This window comes from Pseudophryne corroboree, chromosome 9 (genome assembly GCF_028390025.1).
Source record: "Pseudophryne corroboree isolate aPseCor3 chromosome 9, aPseCor3.hap2, whole genome shotgun sequence".
NCBI lineage: Eukaryota > Metazoa > Chordata > Amphibia > Anura > Myobatrachidae > Pseudophryne > Pseudophryne corroboree.
The window spans coordinates 170,931,084-170,952,746 of NC_086452.1; the positions used below are offsets into that span (position 1 = coordinate 170,931,084).

Below are 21,663 nucleotides of genomic sequence, written 5' to 3' on the forward strand. Positions count from 1 at the left end.
TCTGGAATTGGTAATGACAGTCCTATGCCACAAATCTGAGGTACTCCTGATGAGGTGGATAAATGGGGACATGCAAGTAAGCATCCTTGATGTCCAGAGACACCATAAAATCTCCCTCTTCCAGGCTTGCAATGACCGCTCTGAGCGATTCCATTTTGAACTTGAATCTTTTCAGATAAATGTTCAGGGATTTTAAATTTAATATGGGTCTGACCGAACCGTCCGGTTTCGGTACCACAAACATTGTGGAATAGTATCCTCTTCCTTGTTGAAGGAGGGGAACCTTTACCACCACCTGCTGGAGATATAACTTGTGAATTGCCGCTAACACTACTTCCCTTTCTATGGGGGAAGCTGGCAGGGCCGATTTGAGGTAACGGTGAGGGGGCATCACTTCGAATTCCAGCTTGTATCCCTGAGACACAATCTGTATAGCCCAGGGATCCACCTGTGAGCGAACCCACTGGTGGCTGAAATTTCGGAGACGCGCCCCCACCGCTCCAGGCTCCACCTGTGGAGCCCCAGCGTCATGCGGTGGATTTAGTGGAAGCCGGGGAGGACTTCTGTTCCTGGGAACTAGCTGTATGGTGCAGCTTCTTTCCTCTACCCCTGCCTCTGGCAAGAAAGGACGCACCTCTGACCTTCTTGCTTCTCTGTGATCGAAAGGACTGCCTTTGGTAATACGGTGCTTTCTTAGGCTGTGAGGGAATATATGGCAAAAAGTTTGACTTCCCAGCCGTAGCTGTGGAAAATAGGTCCGAGAGACCGTCCCCAAACAATTCCTCACCCTTGTAAGGTAACACCTCCATGTGCTTTTTGGAGTCGGCATCACCTGTCCATTGCCGAGTCCACAGGACCCTTCTGGCAGAAATTGACATTGCATTTATTCTAGAGCCCAGTAGGCAAATGTCCCTCTGGGCATCCCTCATATATAGGACAGCGTCTTTTATATGCCCCAGGGTCAGTAAAATGGTATCCTTGTCTAAGGTATCCATTTCCTCAGACAGATTATCTGTCCATGCTGCTGCAGCACTACACATCCAGGCCGACGCAATTGCCGGCCTCAGTAGAGTACCTGAGTGTGTATAAACAGACTTCAGGATACTTTCCTGCTACCTATCTGCAGGATCCTTTAGGGCGGCCGTATCCTGTGACGGCAGGGCCACCTTTTTAGATAAGCGTATCAGAGCTTTATCTACCCTAGGGGAGGATTCCCAGCGCATCCTGTCCGTTGGCGGGAAAGGGTACGCCATAAGTAACCTTTTGGAAATCAGCACTTTCTTATCGGGGGAATCCCACGCTTTTTCACATAATTCATTTAACTCCTGTGAAGGGGGAAAAGTCACCTCTTGCTTTTTCTCCCCATACATATACACCCTTTTGTCAGGGACAGGGTTTACCTCTGATATGTGCAATACATCCTTCATTGCTATAATCATGTAGCGGATGGCTTTAGCCATTTTAGGCTGCAATTTTGCATCATCGTCATCGACACTTGAGTCAGAATCCGTGTCGATATCTGTGTCAACCATTTTGGATAGTGGGCGCTTCTGAGACCCTGACGGCCTCTGCACTGTAGGATCAGGCATGGGCTGAGACCCCGACTGTCCCAAGGCATCAGCTTTATCCAACCTTTTATGTAAGGAGTTTACATTATCATTTAACACCTTCCACATATCCATCCAATCAGGTGTCGGCGCCGTCGGCGGAGACACGTCATTCATCTGTACTTGCTCTGCCTTTACATAGCCCTCTTCGTCAAACATGTCGACACACGCGTACCGACACACCACACACACAGGGGATGCTCTATATGAGGACAGGACCCCCACAAGGCCTTTTGGAGAGACAGAGAGAGAGTATGCCAGCACACACCCCAGCGCTATATGACCCAGGAATCACACAGTAACTTAGTGTTTACCCAGTAGCTGCTGTATATATATTAAATGCGCTAAATTTATGTGCCCCACCTCCTTTTTTTTTTTTTTTTTTACCCTTTCTACCGTGAGTCTGCAGGGGAGAGCCTGGGGAGCTTCCTCTCAGCGGAGCTGTGGAGAGAAAATGGCGCTGGTGAGTGCTGAGGAAGAAGGCCCCACCCCCTCAGCGGCGGGCTTCTGTCCCGCGATTTTGTGTAAAATTAATGGCGGGGGCTTATGCATATAACAGTGTCCAACTGTATATATGCTGCTTTTGCCAGGAGGTATCTAATTGCTGCCCAGGGCGCCCCCCCTGCGCCCTACAGTGACCGGAGTGTGTGGGTTAGTGTGGGCGCAATGGCACACAGCTGCAGTGCTGTGCGCTACCTCATATGAAGACAGGAGTCTCCTGCCGCCGATTTTGACGTCTTCTTTCTTCAACCCGCCGGCTTCTGACTTCTGGCTCTGCGAGAGGGACGGCGGCGCGGCTCCGGGAACGGACGACAAGGTCAGGTCCTGTGTTCGATCCCTCTGGAGCTAATGGTGTCCAGTAGCCTCAGAAGCGCCACCTAGCCGCAGTTAGTAGGTTTGCTTCTCTCCCCTCAGTCCCACGTAGCAGAGAGTCTGTTGCCAGCAGAAGCTCTCTGAAAATAAAAAACCTAACTTAAATACTTTCTTATTAGCAAGCTCAGGAGAGCTTACTAAAATGCACCCAGCTCTGTCCGGGCACAGATTCTAACTGAGGTCTGGAGGAGGGGCATAGAGGGAGGAGCCAGTGCACACCAGTAGTACTAAATCTTTCTTAGAGTGCCCAGTCTCCTGCGGAGCCCGTCTATTCCCCATGGTCCTTACGGAGTCCCCAGCATCCACTAGGACGTTTGAGAAAAACGTTTTGCAGGACCTGATGTTATCTCTGTAATTATCTAATGTCAATTTCTATTATTATAGAAGGTTCATTTCCTTAATTTAAAAAAATAAATCCTTGCCTATAAAAAAACGGGGATGAAATCTAGTACAGAGACGCATTGCATTAAAAGAACAAATGTCCAGATTAAATTGTTCTTAACTTGCAGAACAATGATACAGTTTATGACCTTGAGGACAAATTCAGATCAGCTTCAAGATCTTTGCATTGGCTGTCGGCAACATTTACATTATAAAATGTTGTCTTATGAATAAAGAGAGCAAAATGCTCTATAATAGCACAGTCTATTTCTTAACTGACAAGTTGAATAAATCAGAGAATGTTTACATTCTGCATTTTGATACATTCAGATATTTTTACACGTAACATGCACAGTCTAAATGAATGTCTTTTTTATGTTTGTTTACCCCCAGGAATACAATTTATGAAACTGATTTAGGCGCTTATGCTTTTGAAATACGTTTTTGGATTGCAATTGCAGTGTTCGTTGTTTTTAAAAAGTTTTAGTCTAAAATTGTGTGTTTGACAATAGAGCTCTTTATATTCTTTTATTACAGCCCTTTTCATTATGGATTGTAGACTACACATTTTCGTGTGTTGTACATACATATTTTAATTTCATTTTATTATATAGCCTACAGAGCAGGGCTTCATAATAAGTAGGTCATATACATTATTGTATGTAGTTTTTTTTTTTTTTTTTTTTTTCAACCAAAGCAGTTGGATACTATCAACTTAAGGGGTCTATGGGGGTCATTCCGAGTTGATCGCACGCTGCCGATTTTCGCTGCGATTAGGTCTCTACTGTGTATGCACCGCAATGCACATGCGCATTGCACGGGTACAATGCGGATCGTTGCTGAGCTATGGATTTAACAAAGAATCCATTCGCACAGCCGATCGCAAGGAGATTGACAGAAAGAGGGTGTTTATGGATGTCAACTGACCGTTTTCTGGGAGTGGTAGGGAAAATGCAGGCGTCTCTGGGCGTTTGGAGGGCGGGTTTCTGACGTCAATTCCGGCACCAAAAAGACTGAAGTGATCGCAAGGGCTGAGTAAGTTCAGACCTACTCTGAAACTACACAAAATGTTTTTGCAGAGCTCGGCTGCACAGGCGTTCGCACACTTGCAAAGCAAAAAAAAACACTCCCCTGTGGGCGGCGACTATGCGTTTGCACGGCTGCTAAAAACAGCTAGCGTGCGTTCAACGCGGAATGACCCCATATGTGCTAATTCTTGGAGAGCGAGAAAGTGGATGGAGATCAAGTACCAGCCACCGATCTCCTGTCATTTTTCAAAGACTGTCTGTAACATGACAGTCAGGCGCTGATTGGTTGGGACTTTATCTCCATCCACTTTATTGCTCTCCAAGGCTTAGTACATAGATCCCTGGAAGCCAGGAAGTTGAAAGTTCTGGAAACAGTGATATTCCTCAAAGACCCAAAAGGTGCACTCTAAATCCTTTAACACTTGGATAAAAACAAATGGGGCTAGTCGCATAAAACTCTATTACTCAATCATTACGGACTGTGGCATTTGTAAGGATAAGACATTGTCCAAATACAGCATGAATGAAACAACTGCTCTCTTTACTAAAAAAACAATGCTCCCTTAGTACCAGAATGCAAACAGTGATGGAAGTGCAGCGGGATGGCTGCTACTGGTTTGCTCCCACCTCCTGGTTTTCTGTTTCATACTCTGAAAACAGCAGTGCAAATGCCTAATTATAGTCTTTGGGTCCAGCGAGTGCGCAGTGAAGTCCCAGTCAAGATGTGTTCTTGTTACACTGAAGTGGCAAAAGTCATGAGATTGGTGCCTAGTGTTGTCTAAGACCTGCTCAAGTCCAGTAAAGTGCAGCAACTTGTCATGACATTGATTCTACAAGTGGACCGCAGACCGCTGGAGAGATGTTGACATGTGCCATTTGGATAGTTTCCCACAGCTATTTGATATTTGTATTTGCAGGATCTTGGGTGCAAATAGACCTCTTACCATATCAAATATATAGGGCGGGATGTAATGAAGTCCGAGTTCGATGGCCGTGCGGGATGCCAGTCGAACTTTGATTTTGTTTTTTTTTAAAGAGGCAATCATGTACAAGGCATGGTTCAGCCTTGTACATGATTGCCCCTTTAAATAAAATGCCCGAGTCCATACAGCATCCCACCTCCCAGCCATAGTATGCTCGATTGAGTTCATGTCGGGCAAATGTGGTGGCCACACCATTCGTCAGAACTCTCCAGAATGCTCTTTGAACCAATTATGTGGCACCTGGGACCGATGACACACTACATTATCTTGCTGGAATAGTCCATCGTTGTGGGGTTACATGAAATCCAAGAAGGGCTGCAAATGTTTATCAAGCAATGCAATGTAGCAATTACCGGTCAATGACATGCTCAGGTGGACCAGTGGACCCAGTACATGCTATGTGAATGCGCCCTACAGCATTATGGAACCACCACCAGCCTGCATGCTGCCATGTTGACATCTGGGATCCATAATCTCATGGGGTTTGAGCCACACGCACAGCTTCTTACTGGGCACGCCTAGTACCTCTCCACTGGGTTCAAGGGAGGTGGGCCTTGGGAGTTGGGCCCTGTAGCAGCAACACTCCAATAATTTTGCCCAGTGAACCACCACTAGTCTCATACCTCCTAATCTTTCTACTGTATTCTGGTATTTGTGTAGCTCAATGGTATAGTCAGGATTGTTTGGCTAAATGGGAAACTGTAGTGTACCTAAAGGACTATTGAAAACTAATTATTAATGTGACCTGTGTTTGCTTCTTTACTTAGTACTAATATAGCAAACTAAAAGCTTATGATACAGTAAAATATGCTGCTTTCTGGAGAGCTGTAAATGTAATAATAATAATATGCAACAGATAATATAATAACATGATGAGTAACCAGTAAATACATAGGTATAGAGTAATACGGCTGGTGCTAGGGTATTTGGTGCTCCCCTGCAAACAATAAATTTGCGCCCTGCCTCCCATAAGTAATAAAGGGACAGTGTTCCTTCACAAAAAGGGGTGTGTTCTCACACAGAAGGGGTGTGGCCACACAACAGTACCCCCAATTGAAATTACGCTACACAGAGTAGCATAATCTTTTTCACATTACACCGCACGTAGTGCCCATGATTCATATTGCTCAACATAGTAGTGTACCTTATTCATGTTTTGGCACACAGTAGTGCCCCTTATACACAGTACTTACAGTTGTGTCCCTTATTATAAGGGCACGGTCGTGCCCTTATATTAAGGCTGAATCGAACAAACGGAATTCTCCCATAGGGAACTTCTGAGATGGGGGCATGGTGTTTGAGGGGCTACACCTCAAAAGTGATTGGACGTACTGAGCTGAAATTTGGCATGGACGCGTAGAATCGTCACCCGGTACTGCATGCCAAATTTCAGGGCAAAATAATAAATGAGGAATTGGGAGTAACCTAAAGTTTCAACTGTCAGTTTTTTTCTGCGACTTCCTGTGTGGCTTTTGAGGATGGTTTTCCCATATAGTCTATGGAAAGGTTTTTGGGAAGGCATAACTCAGGATAGAGGACGAATTAAGACTTGGGGTTTGTTTTACTAGATAGAGTATGCCCCAGTGTAGTGCCTTTTGGGGTTGTGGTTTTTCAGAAAGTTATAGGTTTTTTTAAATTAAGAGAAAAATGCCCCATTATAGAGAGAGGGCATTTCAATTTGTTGCGGCTGCGCAGTGGCCGCCAGTAGAGCGAGCGTGAGTGAGGAAAGAGGTCTCGTGCAGGCTGAGGTTACAAAAGTAGCTGCTGGCGGCGGGAGGAGAGCCAGCGGTTCCTGGGTGTGTGCACGCTGCGGTCCATTACAGACTGCAGCGACCCATTAGGACTGTAGAGGTGAGGGGTAGCTGCATAGCAGCCGCAGGCATACCGAAACCGCTCCCTACCCTTACCCAAAGTGGGAGCCTCAGCGGGAGGAATAGCTGGAGCTGCGCCGCAGGAGAAAGTCAGAGGACATCCAGAGGAGACATCCGGCGCAGCGCTGACTCCTGACTGACAGCGCTTGCCTACTGAGCGGTGTGGTACCCCCACACCTGAAGCGGGTGCGGGAGCGGCAGCCGGAGAAGATAGCTGTGCTGCACGGAAGAAGTCAGGCAGCAGCAGCAGCACCAGGAGACATGCGGATCAGCGGACCGAGGGTGTTTTGGTGCAAGGAGGATCAGTATAGTCCCGTACGTGCGGCTCACATTCAGATCCCTCCGGCTCCCTTCCCCTCCTTCCCTGCATCCTTAGCAGCATGCCCCCACCATGTATTCCATCCGGGGGGGGGGGGACTGGGAACAGCAGCAGTGGCATCGGGGCATACATACTCTGCGGTAGTTACCGGCAGCGGGACGTGCAGCTCACGTTCAGATCCCTCCGGCTCCCTCCCCCTCCTTCCTTGCAACTTTAGCAGCCTGCCCCCACATCTCATTCACCCACCGCCGCGGACTCCTCCCCCACACCACCCACCATGTATTCCAAGCGGTAGCAGTGGGATGTGGACGGATTGATGTGCAGTGACTTTCAGCCTTGTGCACTGCAGGCTGATCACACACCCACGCACCTTCCTTCTGATAAGAGACCGGAGCCCGTGTATTGTCCCAGGTGACCGCTGTAGGTGAGTCAGGGGTAGAAGGCTGCAGTATGCATAGTGTTTCGCACTGCTGTGGTACCCTGTGTGCCATGCTCATAGAAAGCAGACAGCACGCAGTGGGTTGATGCTAGATTCAAGTGGCCTAAGGGACCTTTTTACGTCAGGGGGAGGAGCCATGATACAATTGGGAGGAGCTAGGCCAGTGGGATAGTTCCTCTACTATCCACGCCACCAAGCGTGGCGAGCGAAGCGAGGACGGGAGGTTACTTTTCGGGTACCCTGTTCGGCCGTGGCTCATCCACTCTGGTGACGCGTCTCCTCCCCTAGTGACCTCAGAAGGTTCCTTCTCCCACTCCGATTTAGAACCAACTGTAATTTAATAGCTACAGCCTCTTAACCCAGAAGCTAAAAGCTCGCTGTAAGCCCCACAGCTGACAGAATACCCCCAACTTTATGTCAAATATGATCGCAATAGAAGTGCGTTGCTATTTTGTTATCACCAGCGTGTAATCGTCATAAATCGTCATAAAGTTGTTACAAAGTAACTGATATTTTGGAGGAGTAAATCAACAGTAATTTAGAAGAATCAAACTATTTGGGCGACATTAGCTGGCAATAAAAAAATATTCACCTGTGAGAGAGAGATAGATATAGATATATATATATATATATAGATATATATATATATATATAATTATAAGGGCACGGTCGTGCCCTTATATTAAGGCTGAACCGAACAAACGGAATTCTCCCATAGGGAACTTCTGAGATGGGGGCATGGTGTTTTTGAGGGGCTACACCTCAAAAATGATTGGACGTACTGAGCTGAAATTTGGCATGGATGCGTAGAATCGTCACCCGGGCAAAATAATAAAAAATGAGGAATTGGGAGTAACCTAAAGTTTCAACTGTCAGTTTTTTTTCTGCTACTTCCTGTATGGCTTTTTGGCACCGTTTTCCCATGTAGTGAATGAGAAGATTTTTGGGAAGGCATAACTCAGGATAGAGGACAAATAAAGACTTAGGGTTTGTTTTATTAGATAGAGCATGTCCCAGTGTAGTGCCTTTTGGGGTTGTGGTTTTTCAGAAAGTTATAGTTTTTTTTTAAATTTAGTAAAATATGCCCCATTTTAAAGATAGGGCTTTTCAATTTGTTGCGCCTGCGCAGTGGCCGCCAGCAGGGGGTGTACAGAGAGTAGCTTCACTTGAGAGCCGCAATATGGCTGCCTTCTCCCTGGTTATTCTGTAAATAGGAAAATAACCTCACCTATACTAAAGCGGCACGGTGACCTCACCCCTCTCAGAGACACCAGGGCGCAGCACACTATATGGGGTACACTTGGCACACACACCTGTTAGCTCAGGGCAGCGCTATAGGACCCTCCTGTAATGCTGTGCTGGCGGCATTTAGTGATCAGGGCACTGGGAGACTGGCTGGCTGGTCTCCGTTTCTGCTGCTGCTGCTGCCTATAGAACTTCCACCTCTGTTATATATCAGGTCTGCTCTCCTGTGTGTTCTCTTCCTCTCCTACCTAACACTGGAACTGTCCGTCCAGAGAACGAGAGGGCAGCGGCTGACAAGAGAGAGGGTGCAGCAATCTGTGCGGACAGTGCCCCTCACAGCAAGGTGTCCTTATGCTGTGCCCCGTGTAATCACCGTGATCCATACAGACTCTCACCCTGGTATGCTCTCTATTTATTGTTTATTTTTTTACACTGTGGCGTGCTCGAGGGAAGGGAGCGGGCACCCCCCTCCCTACTACTCCTCCGCCGCCAGCATCACTGCCGAGCCGGCCAGCGTGCCGGCAGCAATGAGCAGTATGCAGCCGCCAGCAACGGTCGGGAAGCTGTTACTCCCGGCAGCAGTAGCGCCAAACCGCAACTCGGCCAGCGGCACTATGATCAGGGAGACAGCCGCAGCACAGGGAAGTAGTACCCCTCCAATCGCAGCACCAACCAGGAGACTGAGGCAGCAACCCGCCCCCAGCAGCAGCACCACCCTGACCATAGGTAAGATGCATTTTGGTGTCACAAGATGGTGGCCGGAGTAGTGGCTGGCTGTGGTCACACCCCGGGGAAAAGGGATAGTGATTTCAGTGTTCCCTTGTGCGGGGATTGGATGTGTAGATGTATGGAGGCTATGTATGTATAGATGTGAGTGGCATTGCGTGGATGTTTGAGAGCGGCAGTGTACGGCTGTATGAGAGCGGCGGTGTACGGCTGTATGAGAGCGGCGGTGTACGGCTGTATGAGAGCGGCGGTGTACGGATGTATGAGAGCGGCGGTGTACGGATGTATGAGAGCAGCAGAGTACGGATGTATGAGAGCGGCAGAGTACGGATGTATGAGAGCGGCAGTGTGTGGATGTATGAGAGCGGCAGTGTACGGATGTATGGATGGCAGCGTCATAGGGAGCGATGTCGGAATGCTGTTATAGGATTCCTAATACAAAGTGGAATCCGTATAGTGGGCGGGGCTGACACCACGTTGGGCTTGATGGACAGGTAGTGTGGCAAGCACGGCCAAATTGGCGTCTGACGTCGCCCGCAGTCCACACTGTTCTGAGGAGTCCGAGTTAATTTTGACTGTGTAGTGCACTCACAGAGGACCTACCGCCCGTCCCCTCCTCGCATCTGAGCAGCAGGTCAGGCTCTTATTTTCTTTTTAAGCAGGAGAGGCCGAGTGAACTGTGAGCAGGGGGGCAGAGCTACATGAGACCCAGAGGGGCTGCTGTGCTGTCAGAGAGGGAGAGGAAGAGAGAGATGAGGCTGCTGCAGATCCCCAGCTGATTGTGAGGTAAGCGTGTGTATGTACAGTGTATGTGTGCAGTGTTTGTATGTGTTCTAGTGTTATAGCTGTGCCCTTCAAAAACAGCCTGCCACCCCCATGTCTCCCTCTCTTGCTGCCCCTGGTCTCCCTGTGTCGGTCTCTTTCCCATGTTTCACTCTCTCTGTCTCTCTCGCTGCCCCTGGTCGGTCTGTCTCTCTTGCTTCCCCTGGTCTGCCTGTCTCTCTCGCTTTCTCACTGCCCCTGACCTGTCTCTTGCTGCCTCTGGTTTGTCTCTATCTCTCGCTCCCCCTGGTCTGTCTTTCTCTCGCTCTCTCTCTCACTGCCCTCTGGACTGTCTCTCGCTGCCTCTGGTCTATCTCTCTATCTCTCTCTGCCCTTGTCCAGCGGCTGAACTAGCGTCAATGCAAGTGGTGCATTGCACTGAGGCCCAGTATGACGGAGGTGTCCACAACATGCAGCAGTATAATGAGTCAGACGGCCTCATTACACGCTGCCCACCGCTGCGCCGCATGCCCTAGATGTGGTCCCCAGCGGCAGCGAGGGAGAAGAGTGATCACATCACCCTTCAACCCGACACCGCACTGCTGTTGCTGTCGGTTCCTGCTGATGGCCCACACTACATGCTGGGAGAAGGAGGAGGGAGTCAGGGGACTGAGCAGCTGCCATGAAGAGCCTTCCCAGAGCCAGAGAGCCAGCCAGGAGGCGTAAAGTATGTAAGTACCAGAGTGTGTGTGTTTAGCTGTATGCGTATTTTACTGTGTGTGTGTGTGTGTGTGTGTGTGTGTGTGTGTGTGTACAATTGTTTTGCTGTGTGTGTTTAGCTATTTGTGTGTTTTGTCATACGTATATGTGTTTTGCTATGCGTCTGCATTTTACTATGCGTGTGTGTATATACAGGGCCAGCCCGACCGTTACATCGCGGAGAGTATCATATGTGGAGGGTGCTGCGACTGCCTTCTCATCCCGGCTGTCACCTCCTGAGGTGTGCTCGCACCCCTGCTGCACTTCCCCCAGAGAGAGCCCGGACCACAGGGTGAGGTGAGTGGGGAGCCAGGGAGGGAAACCACTGGGACAGGGTCACACACTGTGGCTGCCACATTTCTTCAAGCACACTTTCTCTCTGTCACCTCTGCCTCAGTCAGTCACTCTCTACCTGTCACCCACTATCTACCTGTCATCCCTGCCTCAGTCACCCACTATGTCCCTGTCACCCCTGCCTGTCACCCACTATCTACCTGTCATCCCTGCCTCAGTCACCCACTATCTCTCTGTCATCCCTGCCTTAGTCACCCACTATCTCCCTGTCACCCCTGACTCAGTCACCCACTATGTCCCTGTCACCAACTATGTCCCTGTCACCCCTGCCTCAGTCACCCACTATCTCTCTGTAATCCCTGCCTCAGTCACCCACTCTCAACCTGTCATCCACTATCTCCCTGTCACCCCTGCTTCAGTCACCCACTCTCTACTTGTCACCCCTGCCTCAGTCCACAACTCTACCCATCACCCCTGCCTCAGTCTTCTACTCTCTACCTGTCACCCCTTGCTTCGGTCACCCACTATGTCCCTGTCACCCCTGCCTCAGTCACCCACTATCTCCCTGTCACCCCTGCCTCAGTCCCCCACTATCTCCCTGTCATCCCTGCCTCAGTCACCCACTATCTCCCTGTCACCCCTTGCTTCGGTCACCAACTATGTCCCTGTCACCCCTGCCTCAGTCACCCACTATCTCCCTGTCACCCCTGCCTCAGCCACTCACTATCTTCCTGTCACCCGTCTCAGTCGCTCAGTGTCTCCCTTTCACCCCTGTCTCAATCACCCACTATCTCCCTTTCACCCCTACTTCAGTCTCTCACTATCTCCCTGTCACCCCTACTTCAGTCACCCACTAACAGGTTTTTTTTTTGTGGTGCGTGCTGTCATTTTCAATAAGTGAGAGGGGCCCAATGCATATTGTTGCTCCTGGGCCCACCATTCTCTAGTTCCGTCACTGCCCTTGTCTGTCTTTCTCTTTCGCTGCCCCTAGTCTCTCTGTCTGTCATTCTCTCGCTGCCCCTGGTTTCTCTGTCATTCTCTCGCTGCCCCTAGTCTCTCTGTCTGTCATTCTCTCGCTGCCCCTAGTCTCTCTGTCTGTCATTCTCTCGCTGCCCCTAGTCTCTCTGTCTATCATTCTCTCGCTGCCCCTAGTCTCTGTCTGTCATTCTCTCGCTGCCCCTGGTCTCTCTGTCATTCTCTCGCTGCCCCTAGTCTCTCTGTCATTCTCTCGCTGCCCCTGTTCTCTGTCATTCTCTCGCTGCCCCTAGTCTCTCTGTCTGTCATTCTCTTGCTGCCCCTAGTCTCTCTGTCATTCTCTCGCTGCCCCTAGTCTCTCTGTCTGTCATTCTCTCGCTGCCCCTATTTTCTCTGTCATTCTCTTGCTGCCTCTAGTCTCTCTGTCTGTCATTCTCTTGCTGCCTCTGGTCTCTCTGTCTGTCATTCTCTCGCTGCCCCTAGTCTCTCTGTCTGTCATTCTCTCGCTGCCCCTGGTCTCTCTGTCATTCTCTCGCTGCCCCTAGTCTCTCTGTCATTCTCTCGCTGCCCCTGTTCTCTCTGTCATTCTCTCGCTGCCCCTAGTCTCTCTGTCTGTCATTCTCTCGCTGCCCCTAGTCTCTCTGTCTGTCATTCTCTCGCTGCCCCTAGTCTCTCTGTCTGTCATTCTCTCGCTGCCCCTAGTCTCTCTGTCTGTCATTCTCTCGCTGCCCCTGGTCTCTGTCTGTCATTCTCTCGCTGCCCCTGGTCTCTGTCTGTCATTCTCTCGCTGCCCCTGGTCTCTCTGTCATTCTCTCGCTGCCCCTAGTCTCTCTGTCATTCTCTCGCTGCCCCTGTTCTCTCTGTCATTCTCTCGCTGCCCCTAGTCTCTCTGTCTGTCATTCTCTTGCTGCCCCTAGTCTCTCTGTCATTCTCTCGCTGCCCCTAGTCTCTCTGTCATTCTCTCACTGCCCCTAGTCTCTGTCTGTCATTCTCTTGCTGCCCCTAGTCTCTCTGTCATTCTCTCGCTGCCCTTAGTCTCTCTGTCTGTCATTCTCTTGCTGCCCCTAGTCTCTGTCATTCTCTCGCTGCCCCTAGTCTCTCTGTCTGTCATTCTCTCGCTGCCCCTAGTCTCTCTGTCATTCTCTCGCTGCCCCTAGTCTCTCTGTCTGTCATTCTCTTGCTGCCCCTGGTCTCTCTGTCTGTCATTCTCTTGCTGCCCCTAGTCTCTTTGTCTGTCATTCTCTTGCTGCCCCTGGTCTCTCTGTCTGTCATTCTCTCGCTGCCCCTAGTCTCTCTGTCTGTCATTCTCTCGCTGCCCCTGGTCTCTCTGTCTGTCATTCTCTCGCTGCCCCTGGTCTGTCATTCTCTCACTGTCCCTGGTGTGGTTCTCACACTTGCTGCCCCTGGTCTGTCTTTCTCACTGCTGCTGGTCTGTCATTCTCTCTCTCTCTCTCTCTCTCTCTCTGCCCCATGTCTGTCTCTCTCTCTTACTGCATCTAGTCTCTCTGTGTCTCTCTCTCGCTGCCCCTGGTCTGTCTTTCTCTAACTGACCCTTGTCTGTCTCTCTCTCGCTGCCCCTGATCTGTATCTGTCTCTTTCTCCCTCTCTCTGCCCCTGGTCTGTCTCTCTCTCTCACTGCTTCTGGTCTGTATCTGTCTCCCTCTCTGTCTCTGCCCCTGGTCTGTCTATTGCTGCCCTTGGTGTCTGTCTCTCTCGCTGTCCATGGTCCGTCTGTCTCTCTTGCTGTCCATGGTCTGTCTCTCTTGCTGTCCATGGTCTGTCTCTCTTGCTGTCCATGGTCTGTCTCTCTTGCTGTCCATGGTCTGTCTCTCTTGCTGTCCATGGTCTGTCTCTCTTGCTGTCCATGGTCTGTCTCTCTCTCTTGCTGTCCATGGTCTGTCTCTCTCTCTCGCTGTCCATGGTCTGTCTCTCTCTCTCGCTGTCCATGGTCTGTCTCTCTCTCTCTCGCTGTCCATGGTCTGTCTCTCTCTCTCTCTCTCTCTCGCTGTCCATGGTCTCTCTCTCGCTGTCCATGGTCTCTCTCTTGCTGTCCCTGGTCTCTCTCTCGCTGTCCCTGGTCTCTCTGTCACTCTCTCGCTGCTCGTGGTCTGTCTGTCTGTCACTCTCTCTCTGTAATGGTTCCTGGTCTCTCTCTGTTTACCCCTTTTCTCTCTCCCCTATGTCTCCCCATCTCTCTCTCTGCCCCTGGCCTCCATCTGTCTGTCTCTTTCTGCCCCTGTTCTTTCTCTGGCTCCTCCTCTCTCCCCCATGTCTCACGGTCTCTCTGTCCCTGCTTTCTGTCTCCTCCTCTCTCTCTTCCCCGATGTCTCCCAGTCCCTCTCTGGCCCTAGTCTGTCTGTCTCACTCTCTCTGCCCCTGGTCTGTCTCTGTCTCCACCACCTCTCTCTTCCATGTCTTCCAGTTTCTCTCTGACCCATGTCTCCCTCTGTTTCTGCCACTGGTCTCTCACGGTCTCTGCCCCTGATCTCTTGATATCCCCCCCTCTCTCTCTGTCTGGCCCTGGACTCTGTCTTCCTCTTTCCCATGTGTCCCTTTCACTGCCCCTGGTCTCTCTCTCTCTCTCTCTCTCTCTCTCTCTCTCTCTCTCATGTGCCCTGGGCACCAAAGACCCTAGTTACGCTCCTGCTAGCCATACCCACTCTGGTGGAGACCTGAGTTGGGGGGGCCCCTTAAAAATTTTTGCTATGGGGCCCACAAAGTCTAGTTACGCCCCTGTCGTGGCTTATTATAAGGGCACGGTCGTGCCCTTATATAAAGGCTGAATCGAAGAAATGGAATTCTCCCATAGGGAACTCCTGAGATGGGGACAGGCATAACTCGGGATAGAGGATGAATTAAGACTTTGGTTTTGTTATGTTAGATAGAGCTTGTCTCAGTGTAGTGCATTTTAGGGTTAAGGTTTTTCAGAAAGTTAAAGGTTTTTTTAAATTTAGTAAAATATGCCCCATTTTAAAGATAGGGCATTTCAATTTGTTGCTCACGATCAGTAGCCACCTGCATGGGGTGTACTCAGAGTAGCTTCAAATGGGTGTACAAATATGGCCGACTTTGAAGCAATATAATCTGCCTGTTTCTGCCCGGCCACCCCCCGGGGAAAATTCAACTCTACTACAAACCCGGGTGACCTGGCCATTATATGTACAGCTACTGTATCTCACCCATCAGTGGGTAGAGGAAAAAGGAAGGAAGCAATAACCTGAAACTGATAAAAGAGCGTGCGTGGGAGTGAGAGTGTGAGTGAGGCAGGTGCTGGCATTTACCAACTGAGGGGTTTATTCACGAAGCAGTGATGAGTGGAGAAGTGAGCCTGTGGGGAAGTTGCCCATGGCAACCAATCAACTGCTCCGTACAATTGAATAGTATGCAAATAATAAATGTTACTTCAATGCTGATTGGTTGCTATGGGCAACTTCTCCACTGGCTCACTTCTCCACTTGTATCACTGCTTCATGAATAGATCCCTGAGAGAAGAGTGTGAGATCGGTGGTGTAGGGCTGGAAGGCGCTGTAGTTGAGAATGCTGTGCGGACTGGTGTACATGCCCAGCATAGAGGTGACAGTGGTGGTGGAAGTGCTGCACAGCTCTGACCCTGCAGGCCTCCCTGATCTGGCTGCGGCCTGAACCCCCTGCCAGTCCCCTCCATAGACTTCCGCCTAGCCAGCCCTGAAGTACTGGGGGTAGCCCAGCTGCGGGAAGGGTATGTTTCTGCCTCTGACTTTCTCTCCGGCAGGGGAAGGTGACAGCAGCGGAGGAAGTGCTGCCCACCTCAGACACTGCAGGCCTCCCCGATCCAGCTGCGGCCACAGCTGATGCTGCCAGAATCCCCTGCTGGTCTCCTTTGTAGACTGCCGCATGGCCAGTGCTGAAGTGCTGGGGGTAGTCCAGCTACGGGAAGAGTATGTCTCTGCCTCGGGCTCTCTCTCCAGCAGGGGAAGGAAGCGCTGATTCTCTGGCACAACAGGGAGGGCTGGGCTGCAGGAACACAGCACTGGAAGAAACAGGAGGCCGAACTTGTGACCAAAAAGTGAGCAGTGCAGTGATCAGCCCCCTGGTCTTTCCCTCTCTCTGGGTGCAGAGCTGTATTCTACAGAGAGAGCTGGGATGGGAAGAAGGGGAACGGCAGCTGACACACACACACACACACACACACACACACAAACTCATACATGCGCAACATCTGACACACACACATATACACGTGCGGCACCTGACACACACATGTAGCATCAAACACAATAATATAAACATGCAGCACCTGACACACACATACACACGCAGCAACTGACACATACATATACATGCACAGCATCAGACTCACTAATATACACATGCAGCAACTGTCTCACACACACATATACACACACAGAGCATCTAACACACATATACACGCGCAGCACCTGACGCACACTCTTGTACACGCGCAGCACCTGATGCACACTCATGTACACACGCAGCACCTGACGCACACTCATGTACATGCGCAGCACCTGACGCACACATGTACACGCGCAGCACCTGGCGCACACTCATGTACACGCCCAGCACCTGACGCACACACATGTACACGCCCAGCACCTGACGCACACACATGTACACGCCCAGCACCTGACGCACACACATGTACACGCCCAGCACCTGATGCACACGTACACACCCAGCAACTGCACATACATACATATTCATGAACAACACCAGACACACACTTATACACACTCGGAGCACCTGACACTCACACATATATACACCCGCAGCACCTGACGCATACACACGCAGCATCAGACACACTCATAAACATGCAGCACCTGAAACACATATATATATATACACGCAGCACCTGACACACACATACACAGGCAGCACCTGACACACACACATATACACGCGCGGTACCTGACACCACACATTGAAACGTACAAGCAATGCATTTCACGCCTTCCTCCAGCCTCAGTCACAGGCTGCTACTGCCTACCCCCCTCCCTGGATCAGCTGCAAAGGCAGCAAAGTATTTTGACCAAAGTTTAAAGTATAAACAATTCTGTTTGGTAAATAACATCACTGTTCTGTGCAAAATTATTTTATACGAACATTTTCATTAAACATTTAAAAAATCAAATCTTTATTCTTACAGTGAAATTTTATATTTCTGAATAATTTTTTTTTTTTTTTTTTTAAAAGCTATGAAATTCCATAGACAAAAAACCTTTTGGTTTCACATGTCCCATTAAGGCTTCTTACACATGATCTGGCATTTCAGAAACCTGTTGTAACACTTCCACTCAAACTCCAAAAAGCAAGGAAATTCCGATCATTAAGGCTGACGCCTTAATGGACGTGTTCCTTGCACAATACAGATATGGTATGCCATCACAGCCTGTGGGTAAGTGCAGATTCAGCACTCTCACAGAGTGAGATTGCTGTCACTCACACAATGGTGGAGCTGCTAATTCACAGATTTGTGTGCTCATTGGAATACACATAACTGAAGGTCTGAGCAGTTATGTGGTGCTCCCATCCCACTCAGTCCCCACAAACATCCCATTCGGTCACCACAGCAATCCCACCTTGTTCCAACATCCTTCTCACTCCATACATCCATCTCATTTAGAATACACATTTAGCTCCCTCAAACATCTTGGTTAATTGCTAAACCTATAATACCCCATCTAAGGTCTGTGCATCTACACTTACTTCCCCTATACACTTCCATGCTGCTATCTCTTACCCAATTCCTACTGCTGTGTTCTCCGATCTGTGCTAGTCTGTACTAATTTATCTGCACCATCTGTCTTTCCCCATCTGTGCTTTGTCCGTACCACTGTTTCCTTATCTCTGTGCTGCTCAGTGTTTCCCTCTTCAACGTCATTCTGCCTCCTCCCATACACGCCACACTGTCTTCTCTCCCATCTGTACCAGTTTTCTAGCCATCCGTGCCAGTGTTTTCAACCCATCTGCATCGTTGCCCCTCATCTGCACCACTCTGTCTCCCTTCCAATACATGCTGCTTAATCACCCACCTATTCTCACCACTCTTACCCCATTCATGTAGCTGACATCCTGATGGTAAGTATTGGGGTCACTGTTAGGGTCATGGCCCAGGGTGGGATTGGGGGGGGGTTAGCCCTAGCCACCACCCACAAGGATTAGGCCTAGCTGCCACCCACCAAGGGTAGGGGAAAATACTTACCCCCTCCGATGTCGGGACTGTATTCCTCTTATCCATGCTGCTCTGCCTCCCTCATCCGTGCCACTGTTTCTTTCCATCTGAACTGCTCTCACCCCTCTCCATCTGTGCTGCTCTGTCGCCCTCATCCACACGTGCTGCTCTGTCCACCCATCCACACCGCTCTGTCTCCCCACCGTCTGTGCCACTATCTTTCCCCATCTGCAGTATTTTCTTTCCCCATCTGTGACTATCTCTTTCCCCATCTGTTGCGCTCTGTCTTTCCCCCAACTGCAACACTGTTTTCCACCTGTCTTTGTTGGTTTGTCCCCTCATCAGTGCTGCCTAGTCTTCCCCCTATCCACACATTTCTGTTCCCCCATTCACACTGCTCTGTCTCCTCACTCCACTCAACACCACTCTTACCTCATCTGAGCAGCTGTCTTCTGCTAAGACCTTCAGTTGCATAAACTGCATGTGTGCATTCCAATGAGCACACAAATCTGTGAATTAGCAGCTCCACCATTGTGTGAGTGACCGCAATCTCACTCTGTGAGAGTGCTGAATCTGCACTTACCAACAGGCTGTGATGGCATACCATATCTGTATTGTGCAAGGAACACGTCCATTAAGGCGTCAGCCTTAATGATCGGAATTTCTTTGCTTTTTGGAGTTTGAGTGGAAGTGTTACAACAGGTTTCTGAAATGCCAGATCATGTGTAAGAAGCCTTAATGGGACATGTGAAACCAAAAGATTTTTTGTCTATGGAATATACTTAATGTCCACAGTAGTAGTGCCCATTACACATAATGCCCACAGTAGTAGTGCCACACATAATGCACATAGTAGAAGTGCTACTTACACTTATGTCAACAGGGTGGGAGAGGGTGCAGTACTTACATGGGAGATCAGCGAGAGACTGAAGAGCCACAGCCGCCACTTCAAGCTGCCGATGCTGCTACCACTAGTGCACTGGAGAAGAGGGAGAGGAGAGATAAGGGAGGGGAGTCGGAGGGACATAACACAGGGACTTGCACTTCACGCTGCCAGCGCCGCTGCCTGTCATACAGTTTGACAGATGCAGCAACAGTAGAGCACCTCTTCAGCACAGCACCCCTTGCAGGATTTGCTTAGCGCGTTGCTCTCACTCTGGGTAAAAGGTAGAACATCCATGGTTAATTACTAATAATGAATTAAATAGTATATGTACCCTAAGTGTACATTACTGGTGAGGATAATGTAACCTCTTACTGTACATTGAAACAAACTTAAATAATTTTAAATTTTGCGAAATGTTATTCTCAATAGGCTTTAATCCATGATAATCAGCTGTCTGTCACATACCTCAGGCACCACAGACAGTTGAGTGCCGTGGATTAAAGCCTATTGTTTATGATAACATTTTGTGGTCACCCTTTCCTTGCACCCCATTTTCCCATACTACAGTATGTAAGCCAATTAACTGATATGCTTAAGGGAGGTTCTGTCTAAGTGAATGAGCTGTGACAAAAAGAAGGATGACCGGGCACTGGTCAAGGTATGTTGAAGTAATAAATAAAAAAAACAAAGGTGGATGATTTATAATTGTAGAAAGAAAAATTTCACTCTTTCAATTATGGTCCTATTTGGTGGAACGCCCAGAGTTAGGAAGTACAAGTACTAACAAAGGGAGAAAAAGAAAGCTCTTGTGTGGGCGCACTCTTAGTTAGATCTAGGAAGATTCCTAGGATATATGTGATAAATTGTGTTAAAACATCTGTTTATTATTAAAGATTAAAAATAATATAGTTACCCACATATAAGATCCAACACTGTTTTACTTACTCTCCAAAGATATTCTAAAATAGCTTGAACAATTTGTTATACCCCTTAGAAAACATAAGAAATTTAGATTATAGTGATTTTTCAAATGAATTTCTTTAATTGGCATCACATACAGTATGTCTTCACTCTTCTAACCAGTCCTTCATCACATTTAAATGGAGAAAACGTGGAAATTCCAACAGGTTAATGACCCAAAGCAAAAAGCTAAAAGAACGCAAGAATGGATAAGAACAAAATATTGAACCATTCTGAAGTGGCCTTCTATGAGCCCTGATCTGAATCCTATCAAACATCTATGCTAAGAGCTGAAACATGTAGTCTGGAGAAAGTACCCATCAAACCTGAGACAGCTGGAGCAGTTTGGTCAGGAGGAGTTGGCCATACTGCCTGCTGACAAGTGCAGAGGTCCCACTGACAGCTACAGAAATCGCATGATTGCAGAGGTTTCCCACTAAATATTTAGTTAAGGGTCCCATCATTTTTGTCCATCATGCCATTTTCATTTGTTTTATTTAAAATGATTCTGTTGAATCACAAATGCAAAAGTCTGTTCTTGCTTATGTTTTAAAATTAATGATAATTGTGAAACCCACAGGGTTCCCTGTATTTATAGGTTGTAATCGCCTCTGGGTGCCAATTTCCCTTTCTTCTTTTCATACATTCTGTTTAGTCCCTCCTAACAAGGGACTTAGTGATATAGCCCCCCCCCCCCCCAAGGAAGATCGTACTTAATTGTATTCAATTTGTCTCAGAACAGCGCAGAAGGAGAGTATTTGGTTGAGATATATATATAGCAGAACATGGATGGAGCACTCCAAGACAAAAGTGAGTTCTGTAAGTACTGCCCTCCATCCCCAAAACTAATCCCGTGCGAGCATAGTGTGCACGGTACAATGTTGGCGGTGACACTCCTGGGGTAATAAATCACAAGCTATGACTTGGTTGTTCCAATGTTCCAGAACCTTTACATCCTATGCTCAAGGAAAGAACATCAAGGTTCTGAAATGTTGAAAGAAAGAAGTTGTAGTTTTTGATTTATATTATCCAAGGATTACTGGGATAATGCTCCCACTAAAGTAGTTCCCATGGTAAGTATCTGATATAAAATCTCATTCTCTTCCTCCCTTCCATACGAGTTGTCCTGGGGATTCATTTCCTTGAGCTCCCACTATTTATTGTACACAACCAGAATAACTGCCATTAACCTTGGAGATTAGTCTGGGATATTATGTATTAACTCTTACTATTCCCAGGCAATATTTTATTGGTACATTTGGTGATAGGTAACGTTTCATTGCCAGGATAAGCGGCTCCTTTTGGAGTTTTTTTTTATTTTTTTATTTTTACCTTCATCATCTCTCCTTATATATAGGATGAACTCGGGCTGAAATGAAA

At 48.5% G+C, this 21,663-nt stretch overlaps 1 protein-coding gene across 2 annotated transcripts in view; it reads left to right on the forward strand.

The window, feature by feature from the left end:
• The window catches only part of LOC134957786 (uncharacterized), a 947,589-nt gene that overhangs the window by 71,001 nt on the left and 854,925 nt on the right, over window positions 1-21,663 (forward strand). The window contains exon 2 of one of the 2 annotated variants that reach the window (XM_063939953.1): window positions 21,021-21,093. The exons of the other annotated variant lie outside the window; for it this stretch is intronic. Coding sequence (XP_063796023.1) covers window positions 21,069-21,093 — 25 coding nt within the window. The 5' untranslated portion in view covers window positions 21,021-21,068. The remainder of the gene's footprint in view (window positions 1-21,020; window positions 21,094-21,663) is intronic. 2 annotated transcript variants of the gene reach the window in all.